At 45.5% G+C, this 15000-nt stretch overlaps 1 protein-coding gene across 5 annotated transcripts in view; it reads right to left on the reverse strand.

Annotated features, from left to right (window-relative positions):
- Positions 1–15000, reverse strand: part of triob (trio Rho guanine nucleotide exchange factor b) — a 103308-nt gene that overhangs the window by 22294 nt on the left and 66014 nt on the right. For all 5 annotated transcript variants that reach the window (XR_006034593.1, XR_006034594.1, XM_042106944.1 and 2 more), the window contains 11 exons: positions 14831–14897; positions 13970–14079; positions 13722–13791; positions 13034–13123; positions 10740–10832; positions 10250–10361; positions 9744–9934; positions 9091–9189; positions 8289–8425; positions 7863–7959; positions 4562–4805 (listed from right to left, as the gene is read on the reverse strand). Coding sequence is in view for 3 of the 5 variants with exons in the window: in XM_042106944.1 (XP_041962878.1) it covers positions 4562–4805; positions 7863–7959; positions 8289–8425; positions 9091–9189; positions 9744–9934; positions 10250–10361; positions 10740–10832; positions 13034–13123; positions 13722–13791; positions 13970–14079; positions 14831–14897 (1310 nt within the window). In the remaining 2 variants the exon portion in view is untranslated. The remainder of the gene's footprint in view (positions 1–4561; positions 4806–7862; positions 7960–8288; positions 8426–9090; positions 9190–9743; positions 9935–10249; positions 10362–10739; positions 10833–13033; positions 13124–13721; positions 13792–13969; positions 14080–14830; positions 14898–15000) is intronic.

Below are 15000 nucleotides of genomic sequence, written 5' to 3' on the forward strand. Positions count from 1 at the left end.
TCTCTATACACCTCTCTATACCTCTGTTTTTCTGTCAGAATCTCTTTGACAGAACTCTCTCAGTTCTCTAAAGTGTTAGGCCCTCAGAGTTGTCAGAGTTCCTGTTCCTGTCTCAGTTGGGTTCATAGCCAGACATCCCGTATTTTGGGTGATTTTGATTTGTCCCGTCAGGGACAGCACCATTCCCGATTTTCAATCACAGCTCATCGGCCTTGTTAACTTGTCAATAGTAGGCTACTGTAAACGCACCTGGAACAAAGTGTCCAGTGCCGCCGCTACCACGCGCATCTCGCACTGTGCGCACGGCACCAAGGGACAGAAGGGGCATCACAATTTAGCCAGAGAAGCTTTACTGCAAACTGCTTTTCACTCTTCTTAGAGAACGATTACAATGTCAAAATGCAGCAACAGCATCTTACATAAGGATGATACTTTTTGGGTCCTCTCAGTCTCTCTATTATGCAGCAGATCTAACTTGAACGTTATGCTACTCGTTTTAATTGGGAACGGAGGGAGAGAGGGTGGAAGTTTCCAGCTGGCTTGTGATTGTTGGTAATTGATTTCACCTTTTTAATATAAGAAACTTTTAAAAGGAAATCATGAGAACAACAAAAACAATGCGAGGAGATTGCGGAATTATCCGGTTCACACTATGGTACTGACCATTTACAAAATGTGAGGGCACTTTGACATAGGCTGCACGCACTGTAGTGTTGTCACGATACCAAAATTATGACTTCGATACGATACCTGCCATAAATATCACGATGCTCGATACTGAAACGATACTACGGCGAAATCCTAAGACTCATACCTCCTTCAAGTGTATTAAGTCATTTGTGTTGAATTCGGTGCACTTTTGTAGTGTGCAGGTCAATTCTGGGTTCTAAACTTCCTACATAATTATTATTTTTATAGTCAGTAAAATAGTAGGCCTACTTTGTGTGATTAATTCCTTTATTTTTTGTTATAGTTAATTTACATTGTGTTGTGTTTTGCCAATAAAGTAGCTTTAAATAGCCAAACTAGGTTAGATCAAGGTCAGTGTTGAAATTACTGCATACAAAAAAAAAAATTCTTTGACAGTTGCAAAGGGATAAATGTGAGGATGGTCTTCTTTGCGCCCAGTGTACAAGTACGACGTTCCAACCACTCAGGTCTTCGTCAGATAGGCCTACACCATTACCTGTTGCAATATGTCTGTGTGCATTCCTACATTAGCCTACGTCTATTTCTTTGATAACATGATTTGCTACCACGTAACAATAAGCCGCTATTATTATTAGGACTCAACACGCTTTGGTGGTATTATATGCTGTGGGCTTTAATTAGCGCATTTCGGGTATCCTATCCTACATCTGGGCAATAATTATTGAATTGGTGAGTCTTGAAGTCTTTAATAATCCATTTCCCTTAAACTAAGCATTTACATGAAGCACATGATAGGCTATGCCAATTGAAACACTTTCCACTCAGATAGCTACCAGGTTCATAATTCACTTTTAATTGCAAACAGAAAATATCTAGCTAGCATCATTACATGCTTCTATTTCCACAGGAATGAAGGTTGTTTACACCAACTTAATAAACGTATCATTGTGCTATAGGCCTAAATGTGGCACAAACAATGTTAGAGTTTGTGGAATGACCATAGGCTATATTTGAATGGAGTTGGCAAAATATTATGAATAATATTTTGCCAGCTCTTAAAGTGACAGTACACCATTTGTAAATTAGTTGGGGGGGGGGGGGGTTTGAAGTGAAGTGTCCCTCATTTGGGGTTGAGGAAGTTGGCAACCCTAGATGCGGGACACTTTCAGACCAAACAGACTCCACACTAAGGATTCTGCACTGCTAGCACAACATGCTAATAACCATTGTCATGCATTCTAATCCTGGCAACACACATAATGACAGAATGCACTCTACTCTTGGTTAAATGGACACATACTCTGTAGCCTACTGCCATTAAGTCTATCCAGTGCTACAGGCCACATATTATGCTGTTGATGTTGTGAGCTGGCACAGATCTGTGCTTTACTGTCATCTGTAAGGCCTCTCACATTTAACTACACAGATCTCACCCAGTCATTCATTTCACACTTGCTCCAGCACAAACAGCTGGCTGGCTTACTAATGTCCCTCGCAGGCTGCCGTACTTTAACCAGACAACAAAAGCGATGTGAACATACATAGCAGACCTCAATCACAAGCACTGTGCAGGATGCTAACACTTAGCAGGAGCCCAGTGCCGTAGCAACAGCACCAACAGCTGACTGAACTGACTTTGTCACTGCAGCAGAGGGACAACAGCTCTGCTAGACTGCAGAGATAGCTGCTTACACACCTGTCAGTCATGTCAGACAATGGGAACTTCAAGTGTTAGCAGCCACATTCCCTGGACTGCCTGTTTATCTTTACATGCAGTTATCACATCAAGTGCTTCAACCATAAACAATGTTCCACTGCCAAGACATTTAAACACTGTATAGTAGCAGCAGTAACGATTAACTAATTGAGATGATGTGACAATTGACAGCTCAACTGACAGCTCACTGATTAATGCAATAACTGACCTTGCTAGCTTGTTTGCTTGCTTAAAGGAACCATATGTAAGATTTTGGCCAAAACTGGTACTGCAATCACTTTCAAATTACTGTAGAGCGGTGTATCCCCTCCCCCCCCTCGAGATTGCCAACCCGGATGCCGAAACACTACTGACTTTGTGATTAGTAGATAGGTGGAGGGTGGCGCATCAGGCCAAAACACAACATGACATGCAAAACACAACATCAACATTAGTTGAGGGCTGCAACTTAACTTTTTAAATGACAATATCCTGGCCGGACTGCTGTTGTCAGTGATATAAGTATTTGAAATGAACATGATTTCTTAATGTCTAGTGACATATCAGGGCCATTTTATGATTAATTGAATTACATTTCTTACATACGGTTACTTTTACTGACCTTACCTTAATAATTGACCTTGCTATCTTGTCTGCTTGCTTAACTGACCTTACCTTAATAACTGACCTTGCTAGCTTGTCTGCTTGCTTAACTGACGTTACTTTAATAACTGACTGGTGGCCTTACTGCATGCTTGTTTGTTTGATTGATGAGTGAGCAGCTGACTGATTGATTGATTAGCTGAATGGCTGATCGACAGACAGTCTGGCAGGCCTCACCTATACTGCTGTGCAGGTTCTCTGTGCAAGCTACACAGTGTGTGAGTGCGTGTATGTGTGTGTGTGTGTGTGTGTGTGTGTGTGTGTGTGTGTGTGTGTGTGTGTGTGTGTGTGTGTGTGTGTGTGTGTGTGTGTGTGTGTTGTGTGTGTGTGTCTGTATGTGTGATGTGTGGTTGTTAGAGAGACAGAGAGAGAGAGAAAGAGAGAGAGAGCAACACCTCCCTCCCTTTCTGAGAATGAGGGCCAGATGTATGTACATTTGCGAACGTAGCGTTATCAGCGTCATGGACAAACTGCAGATTGCGAACGCTGTCAGACCCAAGTTTCCGTTGTATTTATCAAACTAGTGTAAACTGTGCTAACTGATGACAACATTAAAAAGAATCAAACATTTAGCGATCATGAAATTATACCATACATGATAAGATGTCAACAAGCAGGGAGATAATGAAGATCAGTAGTTTTACTCAAAGCACTTGTGCACGTATAGGATATGGTAAATTGGTCAAATCTAGCAAGTAGGAAAGTTTAAGTGAATGACGTGAAAGTGAAAGTAAGACATTCAAAAGGCCAACAAAAGTTAAGGTTGCTTTTGATAGTACAAATACTTACAAAACTGGTGCTCTAAATAGCGATTCTGTTGTCTTTGAAAGGTTCTCTTATTGACGCATTGAACTGCAATTTGGATTAACACCTGCTTTTACAAGGCGGAAGTATTTAGGCGCAGAATAGACGTGCGCTTTCACAGGCAGTTTTTGTACATACCGCGGAATACATAATCAGGTGCTCTTTACGCTTCCCCTCCCATCTTTTTACGCTAAACTCCCACTTTCCCCTGGATCCTCCCATGAATGCATATGCATGACACGAAAAACGCAATTAGCTATGTTCAGCTCCTGCGACAGGCAGTTTGCGCTTTTACATCATTGCGGCCTGTTTGTACATACCTCGCAATGATTTTACACGCACGTTGCGAAACAAATACGCCTGAAGTGGGCGCAAACGTGTTAGTACATCTGGCCCTCAGGAGTCTCAGTTCTGCAACTCCTCAGTGTTGACAATACAGTGGGCGAGTGAGAGTGTGAGTGTGTGTGAGTGTGTGTATGTGTGTGTGAGTGTGTGTGAGTGTGAGTTTGTTTGTGTGTTTGTGTGTGGGAGTGTGTTTGTGTGTCTGTGAGTTTGTGTATGTGCGTATGTGTGAGTGTGTGTGAGTGTGTGTTTGTGTGAGTGTGTGTATGTGTGTGTGTGTGTGTGTGTGTGAGTGTGTGTGTGTGTGTGTGTGTGTGTGAGTATGTGTGTGAGTGTGTGTGAGTGTGTTTTTGTGTGTGTGTGAGTGTGTGTGTGTGAGTTTGTGTTCTTGTGCATGAGCCCTACCTCTGCTGCTGTGCAGGTCCTCTGGGGTGGCGGTGCACTGGGTGAGGGGCAGGTAGAGGGAGCAGCGTGGCACCAGGCCCTCCAGCGTGCCCCCTCCCTCTGAGCAGCGCACACGGCACCAGTCGGGCCGCTCGGGCATCCCGCCCATCAGCTGCAGACGCTGGCCACGCCGCACAGTCAGCTCCCCCCCGCTGCTCGCAGAGAAGTCTCGCACCACCAGCGCCAACTCACAGCCCCCCGACACCTGCAGGACACACGATATATGCACACACACACACACATATGAACACACATACATGGTGTGGCGCACAACGGTTTAGTTATATGTATGTTGAAGATTAAACTGACAGGTGTTTCTTGGAGTCCCCTAGATATTCCTGGCACACACACACACACACACACACTCACACACAAATACATACAACCCCCCCCCCCCCCCCCCCCCCCCTGCCCGGAAGAGAACAGGCCAGACCCACTGGCAATGTGGACAACAGTGACCGGCAGAAAGACATACCCATTGGTAGTGTGGCAGAGCCAGAATGTTCACCAGTTGAGCCACAGAGCCTTTCTGTTCCATGTCAGCAGACGCCTTTCATAAAAACCCGAACGACAGCACTAAATCTGGCTCCTTACGCCCAGGTCCATCTCAGAGAGGACACAGTCAACCACAGCAGACCTGCACTGAAAGCCCAGTCCTCTGCTGCAGACCTGCACTGAAACTCCAGTCCTCCCTCCAGCTACGCAGCCCAGAGAAGACACGCACCCTGGGGACGACCCAGCGGTGGGGGAGCCCAAGGAAAGCTACAGCAGGAGACGACCAGAGGCACGAGAACGGCTAGCGGAGAGAGGAGACATGAGGAGAGGAGAGAAGAGGAGACACTAGTGGAGAGGAGAGGAGAGGAGAGGAGAGGAGAGACTAAGAGAGGAGAAGAGCGAAGAGGATAGGAGACACTAGTGGAGAAAAGAGGAGAGGAGAGGAGAGACTAAGAGAGGAGAGGAGAGAAGACACTAGTAGAGAGGAGAGGAGAGACTAAGAGAGGAGAGGAGAGAAGAGGATAGGAGACACTAGTGGAGAGGAGAGGATAGGAGAGGAGAGACTAAGAGAGGATGGAGAGGAGAGACTAAGAGAGGAGAGGAGAGGATAAAAGATGAGAGGAGGACCAGAGAGCAGAGCAGCAGGAGAGAAGCCTGACACCTCATCCATTGCCACGACAACAGTCTGTCATCAATTCTCAGAGCAGTGAGGATGAGACACATCAGAATAGAGAGGGTTGGGGGGGGTGACAGGAAGAGGAGAAGGAGAGATGAAGAGAGGAGAGGAGAAGAGGAGAGGAGAAGAGATAAGTAGATGATAGGACAGGAGAAAAGAGAAAAAGGAGAGGAGAGGAGAGGAGAAAAGAGTAGGGGAGGAAAAGAGAGAAGAGGAAATAAGATGACATGAGAAGAGAGGAGAGGAAGGCAGGAAGACAAAAAAACTGACAGATGATAGAAAGCAAAGGAGAGATCAGGATAAAGAGAGAATAACTGACAGATGATGGAAAGCAAAGGAGAGATCAGGATAAAGAGAGAATAACTGACAGATGATGGAAAGCAAAGGAGAGATCAGGATAAAGAGAGAATAACTGATGCAGTTTTCCACTCCAAGACCTTGGGACACAAATGTTCTTTTGCTTGCTGCCCATGTTCTTTTGCTTGCTGCCCATGGGGCTGACCATTCAATGAAAAAACAAGAACCTGCTGTACCAAGCGAGTGTGAGGGTGACCAAAGATACACTGACATGTGTGTCTGAGTGTGTGTGCAAGTGTGAACATACAGTATCTATGAGTGTATAAGGGACGGTGTCCTCAGGAAGAGAATTGTGTTGGCCATCAACCGTTTAAACGTGTATTGAACATTGACGGACTGGTGATGCAGCTGTAAATATTTTGAGAAATTATGATTAATTTGACTCCATAAAATTAAGAACTTGACCTTGAATAATTACCCAATAGCTTATCAACTATAGCAGAGTAGTGGCATGGCATACGAGAAGAAATATGTACGTGTGTGTGTGTGTGTGTGTGTGTGTGTGTGTGTGTGTGTGTGTGTGTGTGTGTGTGTGTGTGTGATGGTGAGATGAGAGGAGCAGTGTGTGGGAGTAGGGCCCGTCTGTGCTGCTAAGGACCTTTAAATCCTAGCCAATCAGGACCTCTTTCACGCGCGCACACACGCACACACACACATACACACACACACACACACACACACACACACACACACACACACACACCATAGAGCTCTAGCCATTTTCTGTTCACAGACTTCAGAACAGACTACAGACTACTCCTGTGCCTTACGTTAGCATGCATATCAACTGGAAACATGTCTGTATATAGCCTGAGGTTTAACAGATCAGCCAAACAGAGAGATTTATGCATACATCTGATACCATCTCAAACAGTATTGAGAATAAGACCACAGGAACAACTCAACACACACAAGAAAACACTCGTTCACACACACACACCACTTCAACATTATTCAGTCTTAGCTTGAGACAATGCCAGCCGCCTGTGTTCATCTCTAGCTAGTAGTTCATCTCAGAACAAATCAGACACAACCAATCAGCATTCACCACACCTGTTGAATGTCCAGATGAGCCTGAGGTGTGTGCTCAAATTTTACAAACAGCAGCGAACATTGCTTTCTTTGAAATGTATTTTTGAATGTTTGTGTGTAACCGTTTCTAATGATTTGAATGGTAGCAGAACAGAGACTTGAATCATTTGATGTGAATGGTGTGAGTACAGAGAGCAGAGCTACATTCGCACACCGCACTGTATGTTTGTGCCGTGCTGTGCAAATGTTTGTGGCAAACGAAACCACAACTCTAACTCAAACATGTTTCATGTCGCAACCTTTATTTGCTGATCTGATTGCACCTCTGAACAGTAGGCTTTTGGAAACAGGATGCACCTCACTTGGGTGGACAAGCGTCACCTTCTGTGTGTGAAAGTTTCGGTGTGGGTTGAGGTGACAGGGTGAGAGATGGCTGATTGCGTACGTGTGTGTGTGTGTGTGTGTGTGTGTGTGTGTGTGTGTGTGTGTGTGTGTGTGTGTGTGTGTGTGTGTGAGTGTGAGTGTGAGAGAGAGAGAGAGAGAGAGAGAGAGAGAGAGAGAGAGAGAGAGAGAGAGAGACAGAGAGAGTGAGAGGGAAAGAGAGAAAGAGCGTATGTACCTGTGTGTATGCACAAGAACGTGTATGTGTGTGTGAGGGAGAGTGTCTGTTAGTGTGTGCTCGAAAGGTTTTGGGTCACTCACCTGCTCACTCTCTGCTGTGCTGTGGGAAGAGCCAGAGGCTATAGAGGTATCTGATTGGCTGTGACCATCACCATCACTGGACACCCCCTCTCCTTCCCTGTAGATTGAAAGATAAAACTGTCACTCAAAATAATATAGTTTTGTATTGTAGTTGCATAGTTAGGAAAAAGGAGGGTTCCATCCCCATAGGACTTCTGGAGGATAAAGATGAGTGAAGATTCTAATTGCAATTGGTTCCAATTCTCTTATAAGGTCAGTTAATGTGGCATTTACCTGCCACCTCTGATGTGGGGTGGCCTAAGGGTTGGTGTGTGTGTGTGTGGTGTGCTGTGGTTGGTGTCGGTGTGTGTGTGTGTGTGTGTTGTGTGTGTGTGTGTGTGTGTGTGTGTGTGTGTGTGTGGTGTGGTGGTGTTGGTGTGTGTTTACCTGCGGCCTCTTGCATGGGCGGAGGTTTGAGGGATGGGCAGGGGTTGGCGGAGCGCCCCCCGCAGGTGAACAGTGCGCTCCTGCATCACCTCCCTCACCTGCCGGATCCACACCTGCTTACTCTCAACACTGCTGGCCTGGGGAGGATATACCACATAACATGCAGTCAATGGAAGAGCAGAGAGAGAGAGAGAGAGAGAGAGAGAGAGAGAGATTGTGTGTGTGTGTGTGTGTGTGTGTGTGTGTGTGTGTGTGTGTGTGTGTGTGTGTGTGTGTGTGCGTGTGTGTGTGATTGAACAGAAGACATGCAGAAATAGCTGGAGAGAGAGTCCTAAGACATCACTTCATTTTCAGTGACCACTTGTGCTCACCGTGCATAAACAGATGGGCTTTTCAGTGCTTTGTGACAAAGAGAGAGATGGTCATCGCTTGCATAACGCCAGCGCCACTCTGGGCACTTAGAGTGATGTAATAACCCCCCCATGTCACAAGGGAGGGAAGGACAAAGACCTGCCACTCATACTGCCTACAGTCGTCAAGGAACACTTCATCCCACAATAACACCAAGGTCACACTCCAGTCCTTGTAGATGATGATGACTGACTGGCTGTACATGACTCATGCTTTAGCTTTGTCCCCAGCTGAGATATTCAACGTGACAAAGCATGATGCGGCACAGCCGGAGTGAGTTACGCACACATAATCATCCCAAATAAAAGCATTTTTAAAAGCTTTAAGAATCTCAGTGTCTCTTCTGCTGTAGACATACACATATACACACACAGACACAAACAAAACCCACCTTCAGAACAATTTTGTCCGAGGTTTGCGTTCTTCCTGCCCACAGGGCGAATTTGCAGGCGTCTCCCTCCACGTGTTCAGTGACTCCAAGCTCACTTGTCTGAGAGGAAGAACAGAGGGGAATGTCAGGATAAGAAAGAGATGGATAGAAAGAGAGATAGACAGATAGATAGATGATAGATAGAGTGAGATAGAGAGAGAGAACCATTAGAACACCATTGGAGAGAGAAAAGAGAACCATGAACAACCACTGCCACAGAATTACAATCTGCTCATCATCTCGTATCAGTCCCCACACCCACGAAGACATGAAATACTGTATAAGAAGATCTTATGTCTTCTACAGATGTGCTTCACAGAGTTATAGGTTTGTACAGCACCGGTATGTACCATGAGCTTGCTCTTGTAGTGGGAATGACTGTATAGACCATGAGCGTGTTCTTGTAGTGGGAATGACTGTATGGACCATGAGCGTGTTCTTGTAGTGGGAATGACTGTATGGACCATGAGCGTGTTCTTGTAGTGGGAATGACTATGTACCATGAGCGTGTTCTTGTAGTGGGAATGACTGTATGTACCATGAGCGTGTTCTTGTAGTGGGAATGACTGTATGTACCATGAGCGTGTTCTTGTAGTGGGAATGACTGTATGTACCATGAGCTTGCTTTTGTAGTGGTACTTGCTCCTGCCTGTGGAGTCCTTGACCTCCTTGCTGAAGATGAGCGACATCTCGAAGAGGAAGAGGTGTCGGTCGCGGCCCTTACGGATCAGAGACTTGGGGTCCCACACCTGGAAGGACTCCTGCAGAACCAGCTCCCCCTGGGACTCCAGACTCTCAGGGAAACCTGCAGAGAGAGAGGGGGATAGAGGGAAGAGGATGGAGAGAGAGAGAGGAGCAGAGAGAGGGAGCAGAGAGGTAGGGAGAGTAAGGTAGCATGTAGAAGGACAGTGGGTATAACATATCTACAGTGACAATTTCCTCTTTTACTGTTATTGTACTATAACAACATCCACTATATTACTATACTTCAGTATCTACTGGTATCTACTATTTACATCTGACAGGCCACAGGGTTGTGCTTTATGAAATGGCCATGGAGGGCTATCTTTATTATGACAAGCTTACTCTAATCTGACTGACAGATCTGGTGACCACTCACCTTCCAGCATGCTGAGGTGCATTGCGTCATTGGCTCTTTTGGGGACACTGAGCATGACCTCCAGGCCATCTTTGATCTCACCTTTGCCCTCCTCACAGCAGCTCAGCAGGTCCTGAGAGGCACAGAGAGGTACACAGCCTATACGTCAGTGGCCTCGTCGCCTCCAGTTAGATGGACTGCTAACCCCTTTACAGGACATTAAAGAGTGTTTCTGGTGTGGGGTCCAAAGACTTTGTTGCAGACTACAGTCATTTCCTGTGTATTACCGGCATTGTGTATAAACCGCAGGACAGTGTTTTGTGCAAACTGAAATAATAATTTAAAAAAATCGCACCCATGTGTATCAACTGCAGTGCCCAATAGCCAACTGAATTACAGTAGAATCAGATCATGCTTTAATCATAAAAATAAATGAAGAAAATACCTGCCCCTGTCTATTAACCTCATAGGTGAATAAATGTAGCAAAATCAGTGTGTTAATGGGACTAACCTTGAGGAGCAGCTGGTACTTGGTGATTCTCTGGACGGGTTTGATCAGGTACGAGGAGATGGAGTTTGGAAGTCTGTGCCTCTGTTGGATCTCCTAGTGTGGTCAGAAACGGGGGTAAAGACAAGACAACAGGAAGAGTCCGTAGAGAAGACGGCGCAGCTACTGAGACCTCAGCGGAGCCTCCAGGCTACAGTCAGAGAGACGCTAGAGCTCCAGGAATCCGAGTAGGATGATTCTCAAACGCAAACGTCTCTGAGCATACCTGGAGCTCAAGGAGCACGCGACACACACACACACATGCTGTAGCAGCTGACCCTGACTCACACACTTGGCACAGATCCAGGGTGAACTAGGGCTACCACCACCTTACAGTCAGCTGTTGCGAATCTAAAGTCTTCCTTTCATTTTACATAGAGAGAGAGATTTAGAGAGAGAGAGAGATTTAGAGAGAGAGAGAGAGAGAGAGAGATTTAGAGAGAGAGAGAGAGAGAGAGAGAGATTTAGAGAGAGAGAGAGAGAGAGAGATTTAGAGAGAGAGAGAGAGAGAGAGAGAGATTTAGAGAGAGAGAGAGAGAGATAGATTTAGAGAGAGAGAGAGAGAGAGAGAGAGAGAGAGAGAGAGAGAGAGAGAGATTTAGAGAGAGAGAGAGAGAGAGGGTTAAAGAGAGAGAGAGAGAGAGATTTAGAGAGAGAGAGAGAGAGAGAGAGAGAGAGAGAGAGAGAGAGAGAGATTTAGAGAGAGAGAGAGAGAGAGAGAGAGAGAGATTTAGAGAGAGAGATTTAGAGAGAGAGAGAGAGAGAGAGAGAGGGGGTTAAAGAGATAGAAAGAGCAATCCTGTACCTCTGCCATCTGCCTTCTTAGCACCATCTCTCCTGCCACCTACAGTACGCCTGTGCCACCTACAGTACGCCTGTGGCACCTACAGTACGCCTGTGGCACCTCAACCTGAGCACCATCTCTCCTGCCACCTACAGTACGCTTGTGGCACCTACAGTACGCCTGTGGCACCTCAACCTGAGCACCATCTCTCCTGCCACCTACAGTACGCTTGTGGCACCTACAGTACGCCTGTGGCACCTCAACCTGAGCACCATCTCTCCTGCCACCTACAGTACGCTTGTGGCACCTACAGTACGCCTGTGGCACCTCAACCTGAGCACCATCTCTCCTGCCACCTACAGTACGCTTGTGGCACCTACAGTACGCCTGTGGCACCTACAGTACGCTTGTGGCACCTACAGTACGCCTGTGGCACCTACAGTACGCTTGTGGCACCTACAGTACGCTTGTGGCACCTCAACCTGAGCACCATCTCTCCTGCCACCTACAGTACGCTTGTGGCACCTCAACCTGAGCACCATCTCTCCTGCCACCTACAGTACGCTTGTGGCACCTCAACCTGAGCCAGCTACATCTTACTGTAAGTGGGTCTCCTAAACTGTGCCAAGACACTTACAGTAGGTAACAGCCCCCCCTCCCCCATGACTCTCATGGAGATTTCTAATGCTTTCTTTCTAATGGTATGACATTGTCATATTGACATTATTGGTAATTGTCATGACAGATTTTGTAATTTCTGATTCTATGACATGGTTTATATTATATTCTAAAAGCTGTCAAGACAAGTAACAGTGATCATTCCATAACATATTATTTTATCACCATGATCATTGACAAGCAACAACAGATTACGGCACCTTCATTGAGATTTATAACGTTTTTGTGTGTGTGTCTGTCTTTCTCTCTGTGTGTTTATGTGCGTTTGATTCCAGGAAGCAGATTGTAGAAAAAAGCTTGCAGTCTCACAGGCACATGGATGGCTATAAAAACCCACAGGAAGCTGAGCTACTGAGCGCAGAGAGAACATTACAACCCACTCAAGAAAATCACAGACACGCGGCCAAGTGATTATAAAAGCCTTCTCCTCTGCAGGGGTGTCTCGGAGTTCTCTTCCTAACAGCCCCCCCACCCCAAGGACAGAATCGAAAGCTTCTCTATGCGCCTGACTCCTGCACCCAGGGATGCCTCATGAAAAACTAACAAAAGTGAGGAGTATTGTAGTATAGGATAGTGTAGCATAGCACAGCACAGCATAGTATAGTACAGCATAGTATAGTAGAATATAGTATAGTATAGTATTATATAGTATAGTATAATGTAGTATAGTATAATATAGTATAGTATAGTGTAGTATAGTATAGTATAATGTAGTATAGTGTAGTGTAGTAGTGTAGTGTAGTGTAGTGTAGTGTAGTGTAGTGTAGTGCAGTGCAGTGTAGTTAAGTATACTTACATCAAAGTAAGTGCCAGCATGCTCCACTATGAGCTGTGTTGAGTCAGGTTTATTCTTACAGTAGTGGACGTACATTTGGAATTTATCTGCCTGCAAAGAGAGGACACGTACAACAGTGCTTTTAAAGCAGAGGCCTGTGAGGACCAGTGTTCACATGTGACACTACTGTACAATAACACCCTATCAGTCTGGGCCAAGCCTGCAGCATGGCAGAGACAACACTTAGACTAATCTCTATGGCATCAGCAACAAAAGCCTTCATAGGTAGCCAACATCTATTATGCAAACACAGCCGCTTTCTCCACACCAACTTGCTTAAAAGCATGTCAGCCCACATGGTGTGTTTATGTAATGACTGGATGCTTTTTACTGAGTCTCATGTAATCTAGCTCTCAAAGTGCACAACCACCCAGGGACATGATGTCTGTTACATCTGAACTGAAGAAATATCAGCTATTTGCCTGTCAGCTCTTTTTATATCAAACTTCTATACAGTATATCTAAAGTACTGACTGTGAAAACCATTTGTCCACAGGATACGTATATGGATGGACTCTCATACTGTACTCATCTGGGTAGATAGATAGACAGATAGATAGATAGACAGATAGAGAGATAGATAGATAGATAGATAGATAGATAGATAGATAGATAGATAGATAGATAGATAGATAGATAGACTCCTTACCCATGTGACAAAGCAGTGGCCTACATCCTCTGGCAAGAGCTCATACTTCTCTAGCTCCTTCAAAAAAATACTAGAAGAGAGAGAGATAGAGAGAGAGAGAGAGAGAGAGAGAATAGAGAGATAAAGAAGGAAGAAGAAAGTGAAAGAGAGGGGCAGAAATAAAGGGGGAGAGTGAGCATGTGAGAGCAAACAGGAAAAGCAGCAAGTGTAAGAGACTCTCAGCCTAAATGACCGACAGAGCTGCTCACTTGTGGTGGAAGTCGTAGAGGTCCTGCATGTTGCCAAATATGATGTACTCTTTATTAAGGATTCCTGGGGGGATGTCGCCTACGCCACAGCTCATCTCCCATTGGTAGGTCTGTGGAACAGGTGGCAGATACCTCAGCACAACAGGAGATACATGCCACTGCTCACCCCTCAACTTTCACCCTCACACACACACACACACACACAAACACATGACATAGCAGACAAACTGGAATGGATCTGGCATCTTCAACTTTTCACCACTAGCCCCAGACTTACTGTCTGTTTGTTGGACTGCCTGTCTGTCTGTCTATCTGTCAGTCCGTCTGTCTCAATGTGATTGCGTGTTGGTGAGACCACTCACAGACCTTTCTACTCAATTACAAACAACTGAGTCCCGTCCTGTCAGTTCTGTCATCGTCCTGTCCCACTGTCTGTCTGCGCGTCTGTCTGTCTGTCTGTCTGTCTATCACTCCGTCTCACTTGTCTATCTGTTACCTTGTTGCGTTTCATGTGTCTGATGTTTCACTTCACGTGGTGCTATATGATTCCAGGGTCACATAAATGGTTGAGGTAGGACAAATTGTATTTGCATTTAAAAAAATATATTACTTAATTAAAAATAAAGTTGTCCTCCGAAGAGGGGGGGTAGTGGTGGGCCAAAAAAAAACAAAAAAAGTGATTGCGTGTTGGTCTGAGTGTCTGTCTGTCTGTCTGTCTAAATGTGACTGCTTGTTGGTCTGAGTGCCTGATGTCTGAATGGCTGTCTCTTTGTCTCTCTGCCAGACTGACTGACAGATTATTCGACTTTCTGATAGCAATTTTCTGACTGTGAGTGAGCAAGTGTAGGTGTGTGTACTCACGTCCATGCACTCGCGCAGGTCTCGGACATAGGCCTTCTCTGTCTGCAGCAGTTCTGCCATAATGAAGCTGAAAACACACACACACACACACACACACACACACAGAGAGAGACACACATGCACACACATACACACACACACACACAGTAAAGGCAATCAGCACAGGCATT

The sequence above is a fragment of the Alosa sapidissima genome, chromosome 10, assembly GCF_018492685.1.
Source record: "Alosa sapidissima isolate fAloSap1 chromosome 10, fAloSap1.pri, whole genome shotgun sequence".
Taxonomy (NCBI): domain Eukaryota; kingdom Metazoa; phylum Chordata; class Actinopteri; order Clupeiformes; family Clupeidae; genus Alosa; species Alosa sapidissima.